This window comes from Actinia tenebrosa, unplaced genomic scaffold (genome assembly GCF_029948245.1).
Source record: "Actinia tenebrosa isolate PJP-AT-01 unplaced genomic scaffold, QUT_ActTen_1.0 PGA_scaffold6__47_contigs__length_16458017, whole genome shotgun sequence".
In the NCBI taxonomy this organism is placed as follows: domain Eukaryota; kingdom Metazoa; phylum Cnidaria; class Anthozoa; order Actiniaria; family Actiniidae; genus Actinia; species Actinia tenebrosa.
Window position 1 is genome coordinate 3923855 of NW_028292583.1, and position 27278 is coordinate 3951132.

The 27278-nt window shown below is 38.0% G+C and overlaps 3 protein-coding genes across 4 annotated transcripts; 1 reads left to right on the forward strand and 2 right to left on the reverse strand.

Annotated features, from left to right (window-relative positions):
* Nucleotides 1-143: 143 nt before the first annotated feature.
* LOC116297619 (PDZ domain-containing protein 8) lies at nucleotides 144-13442 on the reverse strand. 2 transcript variants are annotated; one of them, XM_031705880.2, is made up of 18 exons: nucleotides 13215-13442; nucleotides 11840-12080; nucleotides 10832-11061; nucleotides 9897-10250; nucleotides 9522-9742; nucleotides 8265-8585; nucleotides 7507-7729; nucleotides 7005-7121; nucleotides 6198-6307; nucleotides 5485-5638; nucleotides 4838-4869; nucleotides 4314-4386; nucleotides 4097-4191; nucleotides 3649-3898; nucleotides 2805-2948; nucleotides 2215-2277; nucleotides 1845-1958; nucleotides 144-1200 (listed from the first exon to the last, which is right to left on the reverse strand). In XM_031705880.2, the coding sequence occupies exons 1-18, from the start codon at nucleotides 13359-13361 to the stop codon at nucleotides 1093-1095; spliced, it is 2997 nt and encodes a 998-aa protein (XP_031561740.2). In that variant the 5' UTR covers nucleotides 13362-13442; the 3' UTR covers nucleotides 144-1092. The 2 variants fall into 2 exon arrangements, with proteins under 2 accessions (XP_031561740.2, XP_031561739.2); XM_031705879.2 differs by having other exon boundaries at nucleotides 2805-2951.
* A 596-nt stretch (nucleotides 13443-14038) lies between these two features.
* LOC116297622 (sperm microtubule associated protein 2-like) lies at nucleotides 14039-17127 on the forward strand. Its single transcript, XM_031705882.2, has 4 exons — nucleotides 14039-14278; nucleotides 14707-14772; nucleotides 15086-15223; nucleotides 15334-17127. Coding segments are annotated over exons 1-4 (282 nt in total). The 5' UTR covers nucleotides 14039-14276; the 3' UTR covers nucleotides 15410-17127.
* On the reverse strand, nucleotides 15724-27258 carry LOC116297618 (vascular endothelial growth factor receptor 1). The gene is made up of 15 exons (XM_089039066.1): nucleotides 26937-27258; nucleotides 25802-26083; nucleotides 24542-24853; nucleotides 24057-24395; nucleotides 23258-23590; nucleotides 22603-22911; nucleotides 21959-22291; nucleotides 21130-21405; nucleotides 20544-20734; nucleotides 19729-20020; nucleotides 18914-19215; nucleotides 18586-18779; nucleotides 17886-18129; nucleotides 17345-17448; nucleotides 15724-16911 (listed from the first exon to the last, which is right to left on the reverse strand). The coding sequence occupies exons 1-15, from the start codon at nucleotides 27010-27012 to the stop codon at nucleotides 16419-16421; spliced, it is 4080 nt and encodes a 1359-aa protein (XP_088895192.1). The 5' UTR covers nucleotides 27013-27258; the 3' UTR covers nucleotides 15724-16418.
* Nucleotides 27259-27278: the final 20 nt, after the last annotated feature.

The following is a 27278-nucleotide window of genomic DNA, read 5'->3' on the forward strand; positions in this document are numbered from 1 at the left end:
CTGCATTTGATCTCAGCCAATCACGAAGCGCGAAAACGAACCGGAACCGGAAGTTGGAATTCCTCGTTTCAGGCTCCCGCTGAATCGTCTTCGATATAAAGTTCTTCCCAAAAGTAAAAAAAAAAGATAAAAAAACATTAAAATGGAGCTTTTATCTCTTGATTTTTATTGGATTAAGCTTTAAAGTGTATTTTAATATAGTATGATATGATATAGAATCGCTACGAGTTAAATAAGTTATAGAGGTGAAAATTTGGTCTGTCTGTTCACAGTTTTCTTTCTTGATAACGTTCTTCCTAAATTTTTGAAGTAAATAATCTTTTATATACAACTTTGTTAAAACTAATAAGTAAAATAAAATGAAATTATTATAATTTTTCTATCGAATAATATTTGTTCTTGCTTATTCAACTAAATGTGTTATACGTTTTAGTGGGGATGGTGGGCTTTATACATAAAAAACGCCGTGTTTCGTTTTTCTTTTTTCGTAGTTAAAACCCAAATTTTATTTTGTTTTTATTTTATTTTCTCTTCCCTCCCTCCCTTCCTTCTTCCCTCCGCTCTTCCTGAGAAAATGGGTATCTGTAAAAACATTTACCATAAATTGGAGGAGTTTCAAGCATGGAACTATTTTCTGAACTTTTAATCTATTGACTTGCCATGAACAAATTAAGACTTGTCTGCATGTCTGATGCATGAATGGCCAAAGAATCGCGAGTCGAATCGACACCTTTGCGACAAAAAATTGTAATTGTTCTATGAAGGGATTGGATCGATTTACGGTAGACATGTTGTACTGACAAAAAGAAAAGAAAAAAAAAACAAACAAAAAAAACAAAAAACGAAAACTAAAACAAAACAAAAAGAAAATGAAATAAATGAAATGAAAAAAGAGACGAAAAACCCTCTTGATAAGTCAAAGTTTTAATCTACTTTTTAACCAGAAATCTCCATGCAAAAACATGTATTTGTTCAGGCCGTGTGATGGCATCATGGCAGCCGTAAAAAAACCTCTATACTGGGCCAGCGAGAGGAAAGGAAAGGAGAGACCGCAAATAGAGACAACCAATCCACCCCTTGGGTGTATATGTTCTACAACTCGTAACATTCTTCGTCTTCAGCATCGGCACAGTCTTGCAATCCAGCGCAGTACTGTAACATGAGCATTGCCAGGGCCTGACCTCTCTCTTCTGATTTCGTCTGCAAGGAAAAAAACAAATTCATTGGAGGTTAGACATTAAGACTATTATTTTAACACGAAGATTGTTCTTCTCTGGGGTGCCTTGGAAATCACGGGTAGTCTTGTAGTACTATAGTAAACTCGCCTCTCCTCCCTAGGGTCTGGGGTTCACTGCAATTGCTGGACTTGGCATGACAAACAAGTAGGGATTGTTAGGTCAAACCATTCACTCATGGTTCAAGAGCGTTTTTTCGGGTTCTCCGGATTTCTACCTCCGATGACGTAATATATTTTTATAAATTCTAATGAATTCGATCAGTGAATATTTAGATCGGCCCAGAGGTTGTTTCAGGGTTCCATCTGTGCGTTAACAGTGCCCTGATATTGATCAGCCCAAAGGTTGTTTCGGGGTACGGACTGTGAGTTAGCCATGCCCTGACTTACATCAGCTCAGAGAGGTTGCTTCAGGATTTGATTTGAGAGTTATCCGCGCCCTGACATTGATCAACCCGAGGTTGTTACATGGTATCAAGGACAGAGATAAAATCTCACGTTCCCGAGCAAGTAAAGTATGAGATTCCGAAAGTAAGAGGTTTGAGACGTGAGATTAAAGCCCATGCACACAGGCTAAAATTATTCCAGGTGTTTTAAAGAATGAACTTACAATCATTGACATGATAAGGGCTTTTTGTTTCTTGTCTTTTGTTCGCTTCTTGGTTATGTACAGTTCTCCTAGTGTCTCGTTCTCCTCGTCTATCTCAACTTGCAGTCTTGCCATCTAAAGATACGATCAAGAATGAAAGCAAAGAAAAAAATGAATGGGATAAAAGGTGTAAATGAATGAGATGGAAAAAGATGGGAGTCGAGCAGATAAAGAGTGAAATTGATAAAATAGGATGAATTAAATGAATAAATGAATGAGTTATAATTGGAAGGGATAAATGAATGAGATGGAAAGAGAGGGAAGGAAGAATTAAAAAATTGAATGAATGAATGAACCGTAAATCAATGGGATGAATGGAAGATTCCCTTACCATATCTTGGAGCTTCTTCTTGCGTGCATCGTGGGGCAAGTTGGTAAAGAGTTCTCGACCCATCTATAATGAAAAAAGGTTATATGAATCATAATGTCTTTGTACCCCAACTCAAGCCCTTGCATATAAGATAAAAGAGATCTACTTAGGAAGATATGAATAAAATTTGCCTCAAGAAATCTCAGAAACATGTATGATGTCTTCACTACACTCAATGGACCTAGGTAACACATTGCTACACTCAGCATCTCAAGTACATTGCACACAAATGCAGAATGAAAAATAGTGCACTTCAGAAACATCAAGGACATTATGGACTAGGATTGAAACCCTGTTGGGTATAGACAGCCAACAGGCTAGACGGAATGATAATGAAGACACCAGACTTTATGTGACTGCTGGACACAAGATTCCCGACCATACAGAAGCCCCATAAGGCCAGAAACATGCCAAATGGGAAAAAATGATGATGATGACTGTTTGACTGTTGGCAGATGGTAGACAAGAAGCAATGCAATAGACTTGGCCTACACACAAAAGCATCAGGTGTATGGGTGAAGGACATGCGAAAATCAATGTTCAATACTGACCTCTTTGACCTGTTCTGATGCTGTTACCATGTCAGCGGCAATAGCTTCACCCTTTCCTTGTACGTTAGGGCCTGATGCTTCATCCATATCATGTGTAGACTTTTGTTTGGTAGCCTTATCATCTGCTGGATGTTCAGTAGTAATCTGCTATGGAAAGAGTACATGGAAGAAAATGAAAAACGAAAGAAAAGTGGGAAGAATGGAAGGCAGCAACGTGCAGTAAGTCAAGGCAAATTAAGCCTGTGTAGTGCTCCTTTATGGGCTTGAGGAGGGGGGAGGTGGAGGGGGAGGGGGAGGGGGAGGGAGGATGAGTGATGTTGATCCCAGCAGATATTCACTCATAGTTTATTTTGATCATGATTTAGAGTTTGTTTAAGGGGTCTTTGAGGGATGAATTCAAACCTCAGATGAATGCACCAAATTAATGAAAAAGAGGTTTGAACACCTTGTACCCAGAAGCTTTAGAAGTACAATCCTTAATTATATACCTTTTTTTGTTTAACTACTACCAAACAGCTCTACTAGCAACCTACAACATTGATGACTGCAGTAGACTGTCTGCATCAAATGAAGCAAGGGACGCTCATTAGCAAAAAAAATTTCTCCTGTAATTAAGTTAATGTTCAATAATTTAATGTCATTTTATTCAAGGGACCATCGTTATTGGGGAAACCTGTGATGGTATCCCTTACCTCTCATCTGCTTGTAATTTGTTTATATTTTTCATTTTTTTTAAACTATGATTTGATGTGAGGTAAATGCTAAATAAAATAAAATAAAAATACTCAAATATTTCCAAAGCTTCAATTGAGAGAACATGGATGATCTATATTGTTCTTCTTACCAATGTTTCCTGGTTGGCTGTCAGATCACCATTTCTTTCCTTGGCTTCTTTCTCACTTTCTATTTTTTCCCTTTGCCTTTCTTCTTCTTTAATGGGATGTTCACTTCCGTATGCTTCGTGAGTGGAATGCTTGGTTTCTTTAGCTTCTTGTTGTTCCTGTTCTTTTAGCGTCATATCAGTGTTTGAATTTTCTTGTGCCTTTACTTCTGAAGACTTTCTTGAAAACCAACGAGACTTCTTTCCTGAAGACCTGCATATTTTTAAGGAGAAAAATGCTATTAATTAGAGGTTTTAAAAAAATATTTGCAAGCCATCTTTTTTTTCTGAAGTTAGACAATTGGCAGCTAAATAAAGGTTGGTCATGGACAAGAACATCTGTGGACCATGTCATGTCTCAAGAAATAACAAATACCTTAGACCATGTCCTGTCTCAACAAACAATAAATACCTTAGACAACTGCTGAACCTTCTACAACTATCAAGGCACTTCTTGTGGCATATCAGAGCACAATTCCTGCACTGGAAAGCAACCTTTCTCCATATCTATGAAAAAAAAGGTCACTAGGGATCATAAATAATGTTACAAAATGGATGCTGATGAGAGGGTCCTTGCATAAGATCCACTCTCTCATAAAGTTTGTACCGCACAAAGAATTTTTTCCTACCTTTTTGCTGCAGTAGTTACAGCGAGTTGGGAAGTAGAACTGAGTAAGAATGAAGTTATGTTCCATGCTTTCACTAGAATAAGTATATGGAGATTGATGTCAGGTTTGTTCAAAATGCAGTACAATACCATAGAAAAGCAAAACAGATTTATGGTCAAATACAAGGTTCAATATGAGTCCTGCATTTACTGTAACTATGCCTTTCCAGCTAGTTTGTTTGAGCTAAAACCGTGAGACCTCATGCATGAAGCCCATGTGCTCACCACAAATTAATTGTATTCTGTCTGGTGGAATAATGAGAAAAGATAACTAGCTAAAAACTAGTGTGAGTTGTGTCTGTGTTCCTAATGAAACAGTAATGATAAAAGGGTAAATTTTACACCGTGAAAAGATGAAAAAACTTACTGACATTTCGGATGCTAGTCCTTCGTCAAAGTAAAAGAGCAATGTGAAATAATGGTTTAATTGTTTTTAAACTTTTTAAAAAGAATTTTCGTTACTGACAGTTGTCAAAGCAAGCTTACCTTTCAAGGCTGTCTTCTTGTTCCCACTCTTCCTGAGGGTAAATAACAGTCAAATAAAAATGAAAAATTATTTCAAACATGAGCTTTCCAGGGGCAGATCCAGGGGAGGGGTACAGGTAGTGCGCACCTCTCCCTGGTTCGACTTTGTATCCCTACTTCGAAGATAATCAATAAAAAATGTTTTTCTCCCTTTTGATTCAAAAGGGGGCACCACTCCTGGGGTTAACTTTGTGCGCATCACCCCTCCCCGAACGAACGAAATCCTGGATCCATCCCTGCTTTTATTGATTAATTTGAAATGATCCCATAATAATTAATATTGCGAGACTCAACATCCTCATCCCCTACCCCCTCCCCTCCAAATGGTCTCATTTTCATAAATTTAGGATTAGTGACCTAGTGTTAGGAGTACTGTAACTAGATCTGAGATGGTGTCCCTGGGAAAAGAAGATCAAATTTCATGGTAATCATGTACTTTATGGCCAGCCGACATGTGTAGGTTATAGATGGAAAGAGGTTTGCCAATCATCAGTCGACAGTCAGCTGGTTATATAATACATGATTATCATGAGGCTTAATGATCACGTATGTTGTTTTTCAAGCATTTTTTCTTTAATAAGTAAAAGAGATTTGTGAGTTTTGTTTACCTCTTCTGCTTTGAGTTTTTCTAACTCCTCCATTTTCTCAAGCACTGCCGAATCATCACATTCTCCAAATGAAGGGTAGTGAACAAATGTAAGAGATATATCACCACCAACCAGGCTGCTGTTTAGGCCTGGGATTCCACGCAGATAGGTAAGTCTTTCAAGAGAAATAGGGTATAACTGAGAGTTAATCAATTGAATACTACAATGGAATTAAATCTTAGAGACAAATAGAAATGAATAAGTGAATAGATGGATGGATGAATGAATGGATGGATAGATATATGGATGGATGGATAGATGGATGAATGGATGGATAGATGTATGGATGGATGGATAGATGGATAGATGGATGGGTGGATGAATGGATGAATGGATGGATGGATGGATGGATGGATGAATGGATAGATATATGGATGGATGGATAGATGGATGAATGGATGGATAGATGTATGGATGGATGGATAGATGGATGGGTGGATGAATGGATGAATGATGGATGGATTGTTGGATGGGTGGATGGGTGGATGAATGGATGAATGGATGAATGGATGGACAGATAGATAGAGAGATGGATGGAGAAATGGAGAAATGGTGGGAGGAATGAGAATTTGTTTAATGTGGGTGTTTCTAGAAATGATAAAATGAAGCTCGGGTTTTTACCACTGGTAACAAGAATACTTTGTCTATCATCTAGTATAATAATTTCTATATACCTTGAAATATTTTTATCAATATGAGGGGAAACCAGCACAAATGTCTGTTCATGACGTCTAGAGCCAAGTGCAAGGCATTGCACAACAACATCCATGAGGGGAACGGTGACCTATTTTAAGGGTGCAATACATGGAGGTATAGGTTGTTAAATTACATACAACTGATCTGAGAAAAAATCATAGCCAATCAGAATCAGCGACAAGCTGAGGTATCACTTTTCCTCTTGAAATTATGGATTTCCAGGCCACCAAAGGAGGAAAAAAAAAACTTCATATCAGAGACAATAATTAATCATTTTACATATTATGAGAATATGTGGACCGCATAGCACTTATGAAATACATGAAGATATAGAAATAATGATAAGTTATAGTGCTTGGGAACGAGGTTATTCCGGGCGAAAGCCCTTGGAATTAAATTCGGAAAAATTAATTTCCGACCTAGCTGGGAATCGAACCCACGACCTTCGGAATCGTACTACCGATGCTCTACCAGCTGAGCTAGAGGTCAGACTGAGAGCAGGCCAGGGTGAAATAGATGTTAGGTAGCGGTAATTGTGATGCAAAGATGAGAATATGTGGACCACATAGCACTTATGAAATACATGAAGTTCATTTTACATATTATGTTATTCCAATGGTGGGTATGTTTTTTATTTTTTTTGGTGGTCAATTTCTGCAGGCTTCATAACACTTCATTTTAGCAATGATGTCATTCATACATCACTCAGTACTTCAGATCAGCTGGATGGATGGTGGAAAAAGACAGAGAGAAAAAGATCATAAAACATTTTGACCTCTACTCACATGTCCTATTAAGATGTCTTTATCATTCTTGTCCTGGGGTTTGCTCCAAACACAAACATTCAAGTATCTATCTTTAGGACCAACATCAAACTTAACGGTATCACCCCAAACAGGTTCCTGAAAAGGTCAATTATAATTTAAAAACTTTCAAAGTAAATTACTACACGCTACTGTATTACTAGAAGGTAGGGTCACCACAATGGAGGGAGGGGGATGCTTGGTGACCATGAAGGAGTAAGCTCTAAGGGTGTTTTTCAAGCAATGAGATACCTAAGACTACCTAAAAAAATTGATAGCCAGAATGGTAGCTATAATTCAGGATATTTATTTTTAGCTAATATTATCTGACTTTGATCACTTAGATCTCATAATAGGTTCCTTTTAGGGGTAAACATCACTAGCTGCCACACCCAGCTGGATGAGACTTAAGTTCCTTTTAGGGGTCATTTTCAAAATTTCTGACAACCATTCCCGCCCTTCTATATGTATGTTATATATATACCTGGCTGAAGGGAATTTCCTTGGTCCTCTTGGTTCCTGGTATATCACTATACAAAGATGGCTTTACGACCAGACTATTTTTTGTTCGTTCATCAGTTGGTGAGGTTGGCTTTGAGGACTTCATTGTAGCACTTCGAGCTATTGGACTCAAAGATTTTGGGTTGACTTCAGGTTTTTTTACTTCAGGTCTTCCATCTGTTGCTACTGTCATTGCTCTCCTGCCTCTGAATAAGTACACAAAGATTTCAAGTTTGAACTTTTTTAAAGATTATCCTTGGGAGCAGGATGATTAGGATTTTAAGATCTTGCATGAGTACGACTTAGAAATTAAAGTAATTTCTTGGAGATTTCTGGTGTGAATGGGGACTTTTTTTGTTCATTTGTTGTTCATTCATTTATCATTCGTTCGTTCTTTCATTCATTCAGTCATATTCCTTAATTTTAATCAATCAATCGACCAATTAATCAATCAATCATTCAATCATATCAAACAATAAACCCCTCTGTATGTCTGTCAGTCTGACTTTCCTTTCCTCAGTTTGTTGGTTCGTCCCTCCGTCCATCCCTCTGTACCTCTGTACCTCTGTACCTCCACTCATTCATCTCTCCGTCCATCCCTCTGTACCTCTGTACCTCCGTTCATTCATCTCTCCGTCCATCCCTCTGTTCCCCCGTTCGTTCATTCATCCCTCCGTCCCTCTGTTCGTTCTCCATTCATTTATCCACCTTGTAAAAGGGTTTTAAAACTGCAAAACTAACCTCATTCCCTCTACATTAACACTTCCATCATGAGCATCCTTAAAGGCATTGGCATCCTCTCTACTTCTACTTTTAGATCTTTGTCGTAACTCTGTGCTCTTTGTCAGAAGATCTCTTATGACTGATTTGGCATCTTCATTGCCATCCTTTTCTTCAATGATTGGAAGCATTATATTTACAAATTGTTCCTCTGCATCACTTTCCTCACTGTCAACAGCAACATTCTTGAAATTTACAGCCACTCCAGATCCGTCTGATCCATCTAGGTAATCAGACTTATTTTGTGTTTTGCTTGGTGGTCGTTGGAAATTAGCAGTGAATCTAATAAAAATTTGATGTTAGGACTTCTAACTATCATTAGAAAACTCATTAATAATTCATGAAGAAAACACAATAGAAATCATGACCATGAAGGTGATTTTAAATCTGATAAAGATTCGTCTTCATTTGCATAAACTTTAACTTGGATTTTCTCTATCAAACTTGGTTCATTTCGTAAAAAAATCGGTACACAATGAGAACAAACATCATAAGTTTTCTAAGCCGTTCAATAATCTCGCAGATCGTGTTTTATCGGGTCTAAAACCACTCGGCTGCGCCTCGTGTTTTATACCCGATAAAACACTCCTGCTCGTTTATTAAACATTACATAAAGAACAGAATGTTTTAGGAAGGGAATATGGGATGCATGGACTGGTGGTGGTGTGTGCTGTTAGTGTACTGCCTCTTGTCACACTATATATGTTTGATCATAATGTTTGATATATGTTTGATACTTAGACATGCAGTCATATGAGTAGAGTTGTTTGTTTTCTGCTGTGCTTTAAGGGTTTTTCTTCAGGTTCACTGATTTTTCTCGCTTTCCTCTTCTTCCCTGAATTCTAATTCTAACCAATGATCATGGTAAATAAATAAATAAATAAATAAATAAATAAATAAATAAATAAATAAATAAATAAATAAATAAATAAATAAATAAATAAATAAATAAATAAATAAATAAAAGTATCCATTGCTGAGAGGGGAGTGCTGTCACCGCTAGGCCACCTGTGCTACCCTTTATGCTCATTTATTTCCATTAATTATAATTATTAGTCACTGGCTATTAAGTGCTAGCCATATAAAACACAGATGACTCCTAGAGAAGGGCTCAGTGAGTCAGAATGGAATATTTTCAGAGAGTTGGTAAAGCTGAATGATCAAAATAAAATTATAAAAAAAACAAGAAGAAAACTAAATAATATTATTCGGGCCTACTTGGTTTTATTCTTGATCAATTTAGCAGCTTGTTTTAGGGAGTCTATCCTTTGTCCTTCAACAGAAACAATTACATCTCCTCTATGTAGTCCAGCTACTTCTGCAGGAGATGAAGGTACAATTGTCTCCACGAAAACTACTTTATCAATATCTGTTCCTCCATATTCTTTACTGAGAGTCATTCCGAATGATGCTGTTGTGTTATCACGAGTTATTTCCACCTAAAAACAGATTAAAATTATTATGAAACAATGTTAATCAAGTCATTAAATCTTTGACTATTGGCTAACCTAGTAGGATGAAAAAGATCTAGACATTTTAACCCTCTCCCCCACATATTCTCTGCAGCAAAGTCTAAACTATTAATATATTTACCTCAAATGTTGTCCAAAGAGCTCTACTATTTTCAGCAAGCTGTTTCCAAGGTAACACGTCAACAGAGAGTGAACAGGATAAAGTAGCAGCACCATCTATAACTGGTAATCTTGAACACCCATTGACAATAACGTCAAGTTGTCCCATGGTAATCATACTGTCGTGAATAAAGATATCCTGCTTTTCACTCTGTGGTTCTAGCTTGGGGAAGAAAGGTAAGTATCGTATCTTGTAATTTGGTAAAGTGTGTTTCTTATTGACACTTCTTCGCAAGTGATTGACCATAAGTGAGGTTAACTGTTCTATGTTCTTGCCTTCCAAGTGTGACTCTGCTTCAAATTCCATTTCTGGCTCCTGGTCAAGTAGAAAACAAGATTCAAAATGATTAATATAAAAACTATTAATGATGGTAATTGAACTGAGTGGAGTGCAATTTGGTCTGAAATCAAACGCGCGATTACAAAATCGCACGACCGCTTAGCGGGAGTGCGATTTGTAATTGCAAGTTTGATTTCAGACCAAAATTGCACGACAAGAAGTTCAATTACCACTTAATCGTATCCTTTTTGTAATCATACACAAGAAAAAGACACAATAAAGACTGCATAATAATCAATTTAATGTAGTAGAAGAACTAAATGCGAACAAAAAAACATCTAAAAGAAAAAAATTTTTGTTGATTTTTTTGTTTTATTTCGTTTTGTTTTATTGTTTAAAAAAATATTTTTTAGGATGTGATTAAGAGCTCCTAAGCATGCGATTTGGGAATTAATCGCACTCCTTTGAACCAATCAGATTGCAGGATTTGGTAGTGATTACAAAAAGGATATGATTAATATAAAAATCACCTTGAAAACTCTAGAATTTGTTTTAGGTTTCAATAAAAAAGACAGACAGAATTGTGCTTAAATTCTGAAATTCTTTTGCTTAATTACCTCATAAAATGACAGTGACCAGTGTGTACATGGATCTCTGGAGAACTGCAGCCGTGCTCTTCCTCTGAGGCAAACCAGTTTCACAGAGAAATATGCCGTCTTGTTAAATAAAAAATCTACTTGAATACTCATGTGGCACCCCCCTGTATACTCTAGATCAAGTGCAATATCTAGTTCTTTGGGCACTTCTGTAGCATCCTTTGTGGGGCCAACTTTCATTATTGTTGCTCCTGATAAGAAGAACAGATTTAGTAAGTACTATATATGCTAATGTGTGATCAACTCTAACTGTTAATACCTCAAATAAAAATGGAATATTATTGCAAGGACGTATCTTTTTGGCATTTGGTATTATTACAATTCTCAATTATCCTGCAAACGCAGACATTTCAACAGCTTTATTTGTCAGAAATTTGTTTTTTACTGTCATCAGTCAAAAAGGTTTCGTCAAAAATATTAAAGGTACTGTCTGATTATTTTTTATTGATACAGGCAGCGAAAAACAAATTTCAGCATAACAGCAGCTTGCAACTTCTAAGTTTGCAGAATATTGAGAATTGCAGTCATGATATTGGATAACACCCACTTAACAAGATGCAAAGAAATTTTTTTTTTGATCCATGAGTACTGGGCAGATCAAATTCAGTGCACAGCTAATCTCAAACCAGACCAGGCTAAGAAAAACCTTCAAATTAATTACAAGATAGGCAGTTACTCCCCAGTCCTCCTCTGCTTTCTCCCCCCCCCCCCCCCCCCTCCTGAAACTGCTGCTATGCAGGGTAATGGGTGAGAGATGAGTGCATAATCTACTAACTACACCACCATTGACTCTCTGAAGTACTAGCACCATCTCTTATAGGTCTTTCCAACATTTCAAGTGGTGGAAGCCCTTTGTAATCCCTTTCTTATATATCGCTCTTACTCATAAGAAAAGGATCTACGGCAAGTTGCAATTTTACAGCATAACATGCACACTACTGTAGTCTTTATAGGAGCAATAGCAAATACCTTTAAATACTGGTAGAGATTTTCCTAAGTTGAGATCTAAAATAGTAATTTGTTCAATAAACCGTCCAGCGGTTTTGCCATTCATGAGATCTGAGAACTCCATATTTATTTTGTTCATAAAGAACTGCTGGGTCTTGGGAGAGTCTCTCCATTCTTGCCACAGGAATGATACAAGTAGATTCAAAAACATGCATGTTTCTTTCTCTGTAGCTCCTTCACTCTTCAGGTAATCTGAGACAATCTTGAAAATAAGAGATCACATAACCAGTTAATAGATAATATATCCTAAACTTAATTATTGCCTCAAGCCTTCTAGCTTTGCACGAGTGCCTTGCTAATCAGGGAGACCTATAGGTACCAACATTCATTCCAGATGCAAGTATTACCCAGCTGTACATAACCGACATATTTGTGCCAACATACTTGACTGTAATTGCCTATTTCATAATGAGAACACATCAAAACAAACTATTGTTTTAACGCTAGGGATCCTGGTCACTGGAGGGGAATGGAATGACAACAACACATCTCAAATCACAATGAAATTTGGTTTATAAGCTGAAGGCAAGAAAGAAGAGAATCAAGCTCAAATTTAAATTTCTATCATTTCAGCTGATGTAAACAAACCGTGACGTCATTATGAAATAGGGCAATTAATATTGCTTTTTTTCTACTAGCCAATTTATTCACTTAATATGCAGCCCACTTTTTTTTATTCCAAAAGTTTATCTGCAACTTGTCTCGCAATGGCATTGCGACACAAGTTGCATGGAGCATTGCAGTGTGTAACCTATAGCAAAATTTGAAAAATATGTTTTAAGGCAAATTGTAACAATTATTGCAAGAAGTAGAATCCTTGTCTCCGTTGCACAGTGTAAATACTCGTGCAACTTGTGTTGCAATGCTGTTGGGAGACAAGTTGCAAGGAAAATTACTCAGTGTAATAAATTCTTTAGGCACAATTTTGAGAAGGTTTCTTGATCAGAGTTGGCCAGGGTTAATTTTATTTATTATAAGATATAACCATTTTCATTTACTTTCATATATTGCCAATAACTATTTCCCTATAGCAATTTGCCCTACCTTTTATTATTCGTTCTTCTTCACGTAATGACCAAGTTAATGATCGACTAACGTGCTTAGATCCAGGTTAATGTTCTCTTTAAGACCACATAGTGTTAATGTTATCAAATTTTGATTCACAATAAATCGCGCCTTCATTTTTTTAAAACTTAAAACATCGTAAAAAATAATTTCGACTACCATAAACTACAATTTATCATATTATCATTAAGTATTATTAAAGCCATCAGCAATATTATTATTATTATTTCTTGCATAACATAAATAAAGGCTTCAGCTGATCTTCCCTCACCTTCGGATTGGTCACTTTTCCTCGCTCCACAACTAATTTTGGAGTGTCTCTCTCCTTTGTAGACCACCATTTGTAAAGTAGGAAGGCTTGAACTAGTAATACAGTGAATGCCCCGGTCAGGAAGGCGAAAATGAAGGTAATAATCATGGGTTATTTTGAAGTAAACATATTTCAGGATATTCGATCTTTGTTATTGTGCTGTTCCTGACAAAAAACACTCAAGAGACTGGGGCGAATTTGGAAGCTGACATGGATGGCGGGCTCATGGTCACCACAGGAAGCCCAAGTATTCTCTTCACTTTTGTTTTTTTCTTTTTTCTTTTCTTTTTTTACCAAAATACCGTCTCTCCAATGCACTGAAATCATTGCAACTCTCTTGCTTATTGCTTATGGCAAAATCCTGCATTTCCGTACCCCCCCGCCCAAAGCGGGAGATTTTTGTTCATTTTCGCCGCACGGAGGTTAACACAGGCGGGAGTGGATGGAAAGAAATTTTATGAGAGAAAACGGATGAAAAGAAAAGAGGGAGACTTGCGCCGTATCTACTTTAGAGATACGTTAGTTCAAGAGATTTTTCGTGTGTGAGGAGTGGATCTAAATTTTTAAATGTCGAAAAATAGCTCTGGAAAACACGTGCGCAATGTTTTGTCGCCTAAGCCGGAGGGAGACATGATCTCGTTCTTTCTCCATCCCCCGACCCCCTCAGTAACTGAACGGTAGACCTTTAATATGTGAAAATGTGAATTGAATGAATTTATGAAATAAGATCAGCCTTCAACTTATTGTACTGTAAGACATTGACCTCAACATGAACCACAAACACTAAATCTCCATAGTAACCAACACATTATAGCAACTGACGACCGACTCATGACCACAAACCACTATTTGATCGAAAATCTTGTTGGATTTTACGAGTGAAGATTTTGAACCTATACTTCTGGTTTCTTACCAAGGTTTCTGTACGAAAGACGAGGTGTTTTGATGAATAAACTAACACAAAAATCAGAGTTGGGAGGAAGATTAGGTTGAGCTCGGTAAGATTCTCAAGATTTGTAGAGAATGTAAGTAACAATACTTTAAATGTTTGGGTGATTTTAAATGGTTTTTATTTCTATTTTCCTATAAACTGCACCAGGATATCGATACGGCAGCGAGAAGCCACTAGGTTTACTATGAGTAATGAGTTCAACTGAACTAAATAGGACTCACTCTGCGGGCAGGCATCCATAACATTGATATACTAGGCTGGTACAGTTCTTGCTCTACAGTTCACCATTATAGATCATACATACGTATAATAAATTAAAGCCCTTTTCTGGCTACGGCACATTAGAACGAGGAAGTTTAGTGCCTGAAGTTTTGACCGCTTTACGAAAAATTTGGTCTGATATTAAAGAACCATATCATGATACTACGTTATTAAATTACCAAAAAAAGATACTACATTGATTAAATATATGGGTAATGCTGGAGCGTCTGTTCTTTCTAGGCCGTCCAGATTGAAATGCCTCGCAAAACCGAAGAAAAATTTTGCAGCCTGGGTGACAAGGCACAGGTAACCATTGCATGACTTCAGTGAAGCCTTTGTGGTTTTATCAGATTTTCACGCGGAGATCTAGATTCAGCCGGCTAGTGTCAGTGTAATCTACACTCGTGACGCTGTTTGGGGTCACCTGAATGATGCATACTTTGTTAGCTGGCTAAAGAGGCCTTATCTGAGTAGGCCTTGCTTTACTCTTAATTGACTATACTACATCATAGTTAATAGAATGAACTATGACTGCATTTGCAGTGGCCAATATAAGTGCGCACCAATAGTTGAAGGACTATGACTGACGTACTACTAGTATATTATTTTACCTACACAGCTCGATGGATTGGAGCAACCAGACATTGATGCGACCGATTTCCAAAGCAGCATTACACGCCAACCCAACACCACGCCTAGAACAACTCGCAACTCCCAAAAAGAACTTCCAGTTGGAGAATCCAGAATGTTGTCACAGGTTAGCGAAAATACTAATCTTATCGAAATATGGAAATATTCCGCTTAGAGGGCAAATTTGCAACCTATACTTGCCAGAGACTGAAGAATATACATTTGATTCTATTACAGGGAGCAGTTTGTTTACAGCTGTGGACGTGCATCAGTCATTTGGAAAACACCTCCACTTAGGCAGAAACAAAAATAACATCAAGCAAAACATGTGCAAACAATTTTCAAATTTCAAAATTTCAAGCATTTAAGCAGACTAAATATGCTGCAATTTTAGATCATTTGTTGGATTTTGCTCTTTCTAGACAGTGTGTGCTACGGGATATGATACTTGAATGAAACTTGTTTCCTCTCCTCCTGGTAATATCGCGCAAAAATCTTAAACTGCGTTGCGAATGCTGCAAAAACTGCAGCCTGTAACGACAGCTTAACTTGAACAGTTAAAGAGAACAGATAACAGTGTGTTGCTTCTTTTACATGAAATTATTGAATATGACTAAACAAATGAACTAAATATTATTTAGCTTTAATCTTTTCAATTCATTGTTAAATAACATAACACCTTCATTGATCCCTTTTTGGGCGTGTTTTTTTTCATTCCAGATCACGGGTCATTCTCTTGAGTAATATTTTTTCCCTTGTATAAATTCTTGAAAATATACAAAGAAACTTGTTTTGAAAAGATCTCAAATAGGTAAACATTATACGGCCAAAGTGAAAGTAAAGGGTCTATAGAATCCCTACCCTGGAATGAGAACCTGGAAAAGGAATTTACTATTATTAAAATTTCCATCTACAATATACCCATAAATAATAAATCCTCTAGCTAATAATTCTTTTGTCACTCATAATAACTGTTTTCTTACAATCTACTATAGTACACCAATCTTTTCTATTGATTTTTATCGCATAAAAATTTACAACAATATTCATGACGGTTTTGTATGTATAGTGCCATTGAAACTGAACACGCCTTGTTTGACGCCCAACAAAACCTATTTCGTCTCGAATTGTACAATTTTGCGCGTATGCTTTGGGGAGTATTATAAAAAATCAGAGGCAAAATACAATCTATAATCTTGCATTTGATTCTATAGAGCTTTCTAATGAGGGTACGTTGAATCACAGATGACGCACACAGTGACATCAACTAGAAAATCCTCAAGGCATCCTATCTATTCCCCAGATCAGTTCTTGAATTTCAATCATAGCATGGTTTCTCTGTTTTTATCTTTAAAAAGCATTGAATTTAGAAGTGCTACCCTTTCAGCGACAAACGGATTTCTTGATTTCTTCTCTCGAACACATATATGGTTGTCATTGGGTTTTTTTCTATCAATCGAGGGTTCCTTGTCGCTCCCTAGAAACGACTCTTCCAAATCAATACCACTCTCCACTCCAGTCGAACCTTCACTCTCTCTCCTTCTATCGTGTCGATGGAAATCATAATTCGTATCATAGGTTTTTACGGTACCGTTCGGTGTTCGCTGAGAGGTGTCAGAGTTCAGAGGTAATTGCCTGAAGTTATCACAAGGCTCGCAGTAGTTTTCAACGTGGTCGTCTGTTAGATCGAAGTACTTGTTGGAAGGTTCTTCGTGGATGTCTTCCAGTGATTGACATGGGATTGGTGGCAGAGGAGAGCGAGTCAGTTCTTCTTCAGTCATAGAAGACTGTGTTGACATTAGTCGAGCAGAACCGCTGAAATTATACAAATGATATAGAAATGAATTTGTGAATACAGCAAGTTGAAAAACGCTACGTTATGCCTCAAATTCCCCATTCCCAAATCGATGGTGCATTGTGGTCTAGCTTGGGTACAAACGTCTTTTGTTCATCATGCCTCATATGAAAAAAAGTAAAAACGTATTCTGTATTTATTGCACAAAGAAATAAAGGAAGTTGGTACCGGTTAAACCTGCTGTTTTTTTTTTTAGCTTTTAGCAAGCTCAACGAAGCTGCATCTGGCCAAGCAGTATTGATAGTTTGCAAGCATTCCCAGGAGAGTCAGAAAACAAGAACAAGGCGGCCATATTGGTGGTATTAACAAAGAAAGCTTATGAGAAATCTTTTGTTAAATACCTCCAAGATGTCGGCGATAAAATAACTTGTATACTATACTACTACGATATACCTAGTGCCTGAGACTTCGGAGAACGTGTCTGTTGGTTCCAGGTAGTAAATTCGATGAAGGTCTTCGTCCATGAAGACACTAATATAAGCATTGTCTGTCTCTTCCTAAAAAAATCAGTAAATGATTTCCAAGTTATATGACTAGCTAGGCCCTATGGATGCGAAGGTTTCAACTTCGCAGTGTAGACATTAGCATGATTGGTTAGTATTAGTATAAATAAGTAAGCATATCACGAGACTTCGATGAGAAAAACGTGCTCAATACAAAAAATGTACATCAAGCGAATAGTTGCGCATTATTCATAGCTCTTTTATAAGAAAAGAAAAGACTTTATTCATAGCTCTTTTATACAAGAAAGGAAAAAAAACTTTAGCTATTTCCAAAATCTAGTAAATGGTTTTCAAACAGAGTTGATCTTACGGCGGTAAATTCGCAATAATATAGTAAAAAAAAATAATAAAAAAACGAAATAAATAAATAAATAAATACATATAAATATAGAAAAATATATATTTGCTTGGAACACGCACACTATACCTACCCCTGCAATTTTCTTCTCCAGAATTCTCTCAATTCTGCGGACTAATTCAGAGAATGTTGGACGCTGACTGGGATTTTCTAGCCAGCAGTCTCTCATGATGGCGTAAATCTCAGCCGGGCAGTCCTTAGGCTGTCTCATGCGTTTGCCTTCACTGACGTAGTCCAACAGCTCTTCCACAGGGATCCCTGGATATGGTGTACCTCCCAGTGTTTGAATTTCCCACAGGATAACACCAAACGACCATCTAAGGCAAAAGTATAACTAGAATGTGCTTATTGGCCTTTCGGTATTATTGATATTCTAATCTTGATTTAGATAAATTGAAGCGCGAGAAGAAGTTGTAATTCGAGGGCTAGAATTTTCAAAAAGGAACGGCTACACAGACGTAAGACACCAATAAAAGCACTAGGTGAGCGCAGGCGCATGTTTTGGCGCGAAATTTCCCACCAAAACCACAGGAACATCGTCAAACTAACTCATGAAAGACCATTTAGTTCCAGAGGATTTTTGTTGTTATCCTTACATGGAAAAATATAAAATTTCTGAAACATGTCATTATTTGTCACCAAATACATAAAGGTGATAATGGATATCCATTAGCCCAGTTTGCAGTCCGTATTATACGTTATGGACCGCAACTTGACCAATTATAACAAGTGAATTTACCTTTCCCGTGATATAACAATACTAATAAACTTACACGTCTGTTTTCTCTGTGTATTTTCGGTCAAATAACGATTCTGGTGCCATCCACTTGACGGGCAGGAGACCTGTTGTCTGCTTTATGTACACATCAGTGTTCTTGATGTCACGTGCCAAACCGAAATCAGCAATCTTCATGACGTAATCTTCTCCTACCAAGATGTTTCTGGCCGCGAGATCCCGGTGTACACACTGTAAAGAAAACGAAACATGAAATGCTTGGTACACCTCATTTCGCACAACCCCCCTCTGGGTAATGCTCGATCTCTTATCTATTTAGACCATCTTACATTTAGACGCTGACGCATTGAAAACATATTAACTACCTTTTTTGAAGACAAGAAGTCCATTCCACGTGCTATTTGGTAAGAATACATCACAAGATCCGCCAGCGTAAACTCCGCATCAGGTTTATTAGCCGTCTTGCGCCATGTCGCCTCATAGATCTCACGATGACTGCGCAAGAAGTTCAAGAGATTTCCATGCGGTGCGTACTCCATGACAACCATCAACTGCTTGCCACGTGTACAGGCGCCAAGTAGGTTAATGATATTATTATGCTCACCAAGGTGGATCATGATCTTCAGTTCTGTCGCCAAGTCCTTGTAGTCGCTCTCGGTTGCCTCGGCTGTCGGCAACAAAGAATGCATCAGTGATTTTGTTTACAAGGTAAATTATCAGGGCACGCAGAGAGGCGGGGGGGGCAAAGCAAACAGTAATCTGCTGCATAGAGACGGTTGTAGTGTAATGTCTCTCCACTGCGGGAAGGAGGAAGGGGATGGATGGGTAATATTAGTAACGAACGTGCATCATTTTACCTATTACAAAGGAACCAAGAAAAATGTGTGCACCAACACACACCAGATAACTCTTGGCAGCGTAAAGGCCGTGGCGGACAGACGATGCGCGCAAAATTTCGACAAAGTTTTCGAGGGAAGACAAATGTAAAAAGGCTTTCCTACCAGTCGTAATATAGACTAGCTGACTGACAACATCGCACTCTAACTAGCACCCCTCCCCTTTCCAATACCCCCTCCCCTCAAAGATATGAGAATGTTGCGTAGTGCTGCAGAAGGAGATATTGAACGTATTTCATATGGGTGACTTTGGTTTGCATTCATAATCCAAGGGAATTGTTCACCTTTAAGAGTCTTGACCGCAACCGTAGTTCTATGATACTGATTACCATCTGAATCCTGATACATCCGACTTGAACTCAACCTTCTTCTGAGCCTTGAACGTCTTTTGAAAGCATCTGAGGTCTTGTCTCGCGGTATAAATGACAGTATTCCTACTGCGTCGGCCTTCATGACTTGTCCAAACGTTCCTGATCCTATGACACCGTGGAAGACGAGTCTCTCTTCTGGGAATTCCCAGTCGTCATCGTAAGGAAGATCTTCGCATTGCTCTAGAAGGCTACGATTGGGGTCAATCTGTCAACACCACATCAATATATAATCAGAATCTAAATGTTTGCAGCATTCTCAAAACTTGTTCTGGACGTCGAGAAGAATATCTCACAATATTGCGCGCTCACATTTTTTATGTTTATATCAGAGTATTTAATACTAGTGATCATTGCGGGTAAGATATCTCAGTAAAATAATTTGCGAGGTTTTGCGGTTTCGACGCTGACGAAGTTGATTAAAAGAGTGTCATTGACGTTTTCGTCTTTAGCTAATGATGACTGTCACAAGAACAACCAAAATTTCGGAGACCCGTTTCAAACTCGCAACGTATAAAACCTTACAAAACATTATGTCTTCACCACATAATAACTAACCGGCAGGGTGTTATATTTTTACAGTGTTATCAGCGGCGGATCCAGGGGGTGTCTCAAATGAGGAGATGTATATAGAGATATTATTAATCGCTTCAAGAAAGCGTAAGAATAATTACTATGGTAGTGTGCGGACCACCGCAGGACACCCCCCGGATCCGTCCCTGCTTAATTACCTTATAGTCTTCTCCCTTCCTAAGGTATCTCAGAGCCTTGTACTCTTCGATTAACCTTCGGTTTCGCCGATGTACGTGGCAACAGAGCAAAAGAACTACAAGGAATACCAGACCAATAGCTCCCCCAACACTTGCAGCAACAATAGTTATTAGAGGATCGGTAAGACGTTGATGAGCGGGGCCGAGCAGCTCTGAAAAAGAGTATAATAGCATGTAAAATCCTTAATGACTAGTCATTTTGATATTATGAAGGAAAATAATTGGCTTTTTAGAGGAGGGGGAGGGGGGAATTGGAGAAGCTATAGAAAAACATCCCTACATTTTTTCAACTTCTGGGACAAATTTCCTTCAACTCCCCATGTAAACCCAAGACCTGTTTACGCGCTGACCGTCTTAACCAGAGTTATAGTCGGTCATAGCTTCACGCGTGCTAGAGAGCACCAAAATGGTAAGAGTTTAGTATTAGGGTAGGTGTTAGGTTCACTCCTATCTTCATGCTAACGTCGACGGAGCACTGATAGATGGAGTGGCAAAATGCGTGCGGTCGCCTTGCATTTATAGCACCAATTATTTGACATGATTTTACCTCGAACGTCAAGCTGCATGGATGCAGTCCCTACAGGGTTAGTAGCAACACACGTGTAGTTTCCCAGGCTCTCTATGTCTAATGCATGGACCTCGAGTCTTGCTGCATTGGTCCCAGACAGGCTTCGCCATAGTACAGTCGAACCATTGGTAGATATTTTTCGCCACTCAACTAGAGGGTGTGGGTTCCCTGTGGCTGTACACGTCACATTGATTGGTTCGCCAATAGGAATGTCCAGCATCTTATATGTTTTATCGCTTTGAATTCTGGGAGGAGCTGAGAAAGATTAGAATATTTGTTATGTTCAGTGGGTTTAATTCACAATAGACGTCTTTGTTGACGCCATTGGTTACATTATTAGTTAGTGACAGCTGTCACTTTAGCGGATTTGATTCACAATAGACGTCTTTGTTGACGACATAGGTTACATTATTAGTTAGTGACAGCTGTCACTTTAGTGGGTTTGATTCACAATAGACGTCTTAGTTGACGCCATTGGTTACATCATTAGTTAGTGACAGCTGTCACTCATGCGGTGAAAAGCGAGTGCAAGACGATTTTATAAAATACCACTGTGCTCCTTGATTACAAACTCTAAACTATTTCCAGTGTTGACAATAGCAATACGATCATTTTACACGAGAAAGAATTCAATGTCCGAGAGCAAAGGGATTTTATTGTTCTGCCATCTAACCACAGGCAGCCCAAGCTGCATTATGGGCGTCGGCACGTGACTGGAACACATGAATATTCTACACAAAATCGGGGATAACCCAGATTTTTCAACTGGAGCACTGCGCACAGATTAAGGCATGAAACATGTACTTACTCATTACATCGAGATAAGCTGTTTTTTGGTCGTGTCCTTTCTTGTTCTTAGCAGCACATGTATACCAGTCCGTGTGCTGCTCATGCACAACATCACAGATGAGCAAAGTATCTCGGCTTCTAGATGCCGTCCTTAGTACGTAATAACCCCGAACCTTATTATGACAGCTATCTTGCTCTATCAAGCCTGTCAGTTCAAAGCCTGATTTGTACCACGTGATGATTGCCATAGGATTAGCATCCACTTGACATGTTATTCGCGCATGCGTAATGTTGTTGAAGTAGTCGTAGGCTGTTACATTAGGGAGGTTGGTGATGTTGGGCGGATAGACGGCTGTTAAAAGATATATAACATGAAAAATAATCATTGTTTGAAGTCACCTTGCATCAAACAATTCTGTACCCTCAGATTCTGATATTATTGGATATGATCGACATGACGTCATAGATTTTCGTTTGACGTCACCTTACATCGATCAATTCTGTACCCTCAGATTCTGATATTATTGGATATGATCGACATGACGTCATAGATTTTCATCAATCCAATCTGTACGTTATACCTTGACGTCACATGTTCATTTAGTATAGTGACTTCATTTCTGTAACCTTTCAAACATCACATCTGCTTGTAAAATGAATTACCTTTGACTATAACTGTTGCTGAGCTGTTGAGCACCGTACCCCCTACAAGTGTCTTGGCCATACACATGTATACACCAGTATCACTAGCCGTAACGTTAACAATCGTTAAGGTTGTAGTTTCCTTGCTCGGATTCTTCTTCGAAGACGTTGCAATTGATATTCTAGGGTCTCCTCCGGAAACAGGGATTTTCACGCCGTTTTTTAGCCAATCAGTGAATCTTCCCTTAGATATGATACACCGTGCTGTTAGGGTTGATTCTGCATTGATTCGTTTAGTGGTTTTGATGATTGCACTTGGTGTATCTACTCCTAAGAAAGGAAAACGCGTAGTGTGAGGTTGCATTAAGGGGAGAGGAGAGGAGAGGAGAGAAGAGAGGAGAGAAGAGATGGTTGATTTACTTAAGTAGCTTTGCAGAACCCGTTGAATACATTACATAGATTTACAATGCAAGACAGAAGACAGATTGCTTGAATATTGTTCAGAGATCCTGCGCAATTTTACAATCTCAAGAAGATATAAGCTCATAAACCCTTCGTGTCTTGTCCTGTCTCTTATCATTTATAAGGGCTTTTTACAACACATTCAGAAGATTCGCGTCCCCAATGCAAAAACATCCCATCTCTTCCCGTACTCCTCTGCGCTAGCAGTACTTACGAGATCTTTGAAACTGGAATATCTTGCTATCCTGACCAATGATATTTATTGCTGTACATTTATAAAAGAAAGAATCTGCTGACGATGGAATGATCAGATTGCTTGCATCACTAGTCGTGCCACTTGGTGGTTGTTGTTGGTGACTGGATGGCACAGGCACCCAGTTTTTGTTATGTGGTATACACTTATCATTATTGTCGCAGACCCTGATCTGGTAGAACCAGCTAAAGAGAGGGCGTGGGTAGCCACCAATCAAGCCGCATGAAAGCGTTTTAGCTGTGTTGTATGGAGCAAATATCGTAGAAGCCTGGCTTTTGTCGATCTGTGGAGCAGCTAAAACCATTTGTATCTTATTAGGAATAGATTACTCGACGGAAACCTAAGGTAATGTTCATTTTTCTAGACCAACTATGTCGTGATTTTCCCTTGATATAATTCATAGAGCACTCTACGCAGACTTGCAGAGAGATTTTTTCCAAGAAAACGCGCGCAGACGGATTTTTGTTTGTTATTTTGTTTTTGTTGCAAAATGACAGGGAGTGGCCGGTTGACTTGCTACCCATGCAGCAATTTCTCAAGCCTTAATTACCCTCTTTAGGTAAGCATAATTTTTCCAACGACTGAAAGAATCGTCGGTATATTGGCCGCGGAGCAAAAATGAAATGTCTTTATTCCCCCCATGAAGAGAATATTACAAAAGTAGAAACAAATCCCATGCTATCCAATTGTTGTCTCACTGTTTACGAGAGTACGATAAGCACATGTCGTTCTCACAAACCAAGGGGCATTAAGGACTTACTGTGAAAAACAACGGCTACTGATCGGCTATCTGAAAGGCCAAATCCATTCTCTGCAACACAAGTATAAGTGCCATTATCCCGTTGATATGTGGCTGATAGTATCTTCAGGCAGTTGTGACTATTAACGTGAACATCGTTTTGATAATTACACGTTATCATGGTGTACCCTTTAGATTCACAGTTGAACTGACATAGGGTCAGTTTCTTTCCATCTTTGAGCCACTGCACTTCAGGATAAGGAACTCCTCTTGCTGTACAATTGATAATGAAGTCTTGAGGTTGTTTTAAAACTATTTCTTTGGTGGTGGGGAAAGAAATGATGTTTGGAGCATCTCGAACTGTCAGAAAACAAAAACCATATGCACTTAATTAATGCAATATTTTCATGTGTTAATCATTAATAATGAGTCCATTTTTAGTGTTTTACAACTACCCCACCTTCCATTCCCAGGATTGTTAGTTTGTAGGATAACGGTGCACTCACCAAGAACAGTAACAGAAGCATCTTCTCTTTCTGTATCATCCTTTCCAATACCAGCAGAACATCTATACTTTGTCTTCAGCATTGGTGCGGCATTTTTAAAAATCAGAATCAAGTTCAGGTTATTGTTTATCTTAGTTTTCAAGACTCTATTGCTTGATATATCAGCAAATGTACTTGTATTTCCAACTTGTTTTTGCCACTTAATATTGATTAGATCTGCAGCTCGTGTGAATTTGACTTCACATGTAAGGTTGAATGAATCTCCTTGTATTTTCATCATCTGCAAAGGATTTACCTTCAAAGATGAAATTGCTAAAAAAGAAAAAACAATTTGATTATTTTATCCAAAAAGCTCTCATGGAGTATGTATACATATCTATATGTGCAAATATACTGACAAGAAATGATTTGGGAAGCAAGCACATTTGTTGTGTGCTACTAGTCCACACCTCTACCCTGAATGGACAGATGGATGGATGGATAGATGGATGATCAGATAGATAGACAGATGGATGGATGGATGGAAGAATGAATGGATGGATGGTTGAATGAATGGACACATGAATGGATGAATGAATGAATGAATGAATGAATGGATGAATGGATGAATGGATGAATGGATGAATGGATGAATGGATGAATGGATGAATGGATGAATGGATGGATGGATGAATGGATGGATGGATGGATGGATGGATGGATGGATGGATGGATGGATGGATGGATGGATGGATGGATGGATGGATGGATGGAAGAATGAATGGATGGATGGATGGTCGAAGGAATGGACTGATGAATGGATGAACAAAGGAATGAATGGATGAATGAATGAATGGATGGATGGATGGAAGGATGAATTGATGGATGGATGGTCGAAGGAATGGACTGATGAATGGGTGAACGAAGGAATGAATGGATGAATGAATGAATGGATGGATGGATGGATGGATGGTCAAATGAGAAAAACCCTTAAAACACAGGAGAGAACCAATAAACAACATGATCTACTCACATATGACACCATTGCTGATTCTATTGCCACACTCATTAAGTTTTTAAACACCACAAACTCTCTCTCTCTCTCGAACATATATATTAGGCTCTTGTCTATCGTCAATTTTACATGAACCAAACTTAGTGTTATCAAAGAAGACCGCCTTATTGTCCATTGTTTCAATTAGGTTTGGCTCATGTGAAGTTCGACATTTGCCCTGGCATGAGCAGAATCTATAATATAAAATCAGTAATTTTCAAACTTACGATTTGAAAGATACAACAATATGGTTTGCCAAGAGATCTTTTGGCCACTAGAGCTAAGAGCATCACAACGATACATCCCTGCTTGGATAATTTTAAAACCTTGAATGATATAGATAGAACCATTCCTGGAGATCGAAGAACCAGGTGAAGTAATGACAGGTCTACCCTTATGATACAATATTGATGTTGATAAAGGATCTGTAGTTCGGCAGTCTAGAACGACTTTTTGTCTACTGAAGACACTCCAGAACATGCCTGGCTGCTTTAGGAATCTAAATGCTCCTGAAAATGATACAAGAATGATAGCATAAGTGGTGATCTACAATCATTTCAAGCAATTATTTCAAGGGGGTGGCTGGAAGGCATTAAATAGCATCATAATTTATTCAATTCCAATTCAAAAATATTCCATTAGAATTATTTTTGACATTTTTCAAAAACCACTTATCGGGAAGAAATGGTGCACAAAAATGAAACCAAAGTAAGGACAAAGAAAGGAAAATACGGGAGGAACAGCCAAATTTGTTTATCCCTTTGCAACACCACTCTCCCCCCAGTCCATCCTTTGTTCAGCAGTGTTTAGAAAAAGACCTTTCACTATTTGTAATTTAACTAATCCTCTAATCACTACGTGAAGTCCGAGGAATATTATTTTGAATCCAAATAGCAAATAAATCTGTTCTGAGTAATCCTAAATAGACACTAAATTAACAATTCTTATACATGAAAAAGACTAGAGCTATGAAGAGAAGCTAATTACTCTTTGTTTTAATCAATAAATATATTATTCACGGTGTGTTGTGAAAGGTATTCATACATGACACAAATCGAAACTATCGATATTGCGATAAGAATTAGGAACGATTCTTATCAATAATTCAACAATAAAACACTCAAATTACGACCGAATGAAAGCCTTATCTTGCAGATATAAAGAAGTGTTAGCCAATGAAAGGATTCATTTAAGAGATAATAATAATACGACAATAACTAGAGAACTCAATTAAGTGTAAGTTCGACTTTGATCTTAATAAGTGCATCACTTATCTTGCATATTGTATTATAACTCATTAGAAATAGATCTTAAAAAAGCGGGATTTAAAAACGTTAAGTATATATAAAATCTTGTACATACCAGCTTCATTGATGGCTGCTGTAGCCCAAATCAGTCCAATCGCCAAGAACGGAAACCAGATTCCTCCACACGGCATGTTTTATTCCCTTTCGATAGTCGTTCACAACTGATCTATGGATTTGTACCTTTTAAGCCTTTCAAGGGCTTTTTTCTTACAGTTTAAACCTCATTAGAACTTTTAAAGTCTTACAATCTTGACTGCAGCACTATAAAGGGTAAGAAAAATTCTTATCCAGTCAAAAACGTAGGTCAACAAGTAAACATAGCAGACTCCTAGTTGTCGGAAGGTCAGGCAACACGAGACAAAGGTGTCACTGACAGACGACCAATGAAGATGAAGAC

Bases quoted from the DNA above. Each gene is read 5' to 3' on its own strand.
- LOC116297619 (XM_031705879.2), bottom strand. From the start codon at position 13,361: ATGATTATTACCTTCATTTTCGCCTTCCTGACCGGGGCATTCACTGTA. The intron at 7,122-7,506 runs GTATATATATAA...TGACCTTTTCAG, and splicing joins AGGAAATTCCCTTCAGCCAG to GAACCTGTTTGGGGTGATAC. The intron at 6,308-7,004 runs GTGAGTAGAGGT...CCCTTAAAATAG, and splicing joins AAGACATCTTAATAGGACAT to GTCACCGTTCCCCTCATGGA.
- LOC116297622 (XM_031705882.2), top strand. The intron at 14,773-15,085 runs GTAACCATTGCA...TTACCTACACAG, and splicing joins GCCTGGGTGACAAGGCACAG to CTCGATGGATTGGAGCAACC. The intron at 15,224-15,333 runs GTTAGCGAAAAT...ATTCTATTACAG, and splicing joins AATCCAGAATGTTGTCACAG to GGAGCAGTTTGTTTACAGCT.
- LOC116297618 (XM_089039066.1), bottom strand. From the start codon at position 27,012: ATGCCGTGTGGAGGAATCTGGTTTCCGTTCTTGGCGATTGGACTGATT. The intron at 18,130-18,585 runs GTAAGTTTATTA...CTTTTGCCTTAG, and splicing joins TACACAGAGAAAACAGACGT to ATGGTCGTTTGGTGTTATCC. The intron at 16,912-17,344 runs GTATATCGTAGT...GTATAATTTCAG, and splicing joins TCCGAAGTCTCAGGCACTAG to CGGTTCTGCTCGACTAATGT.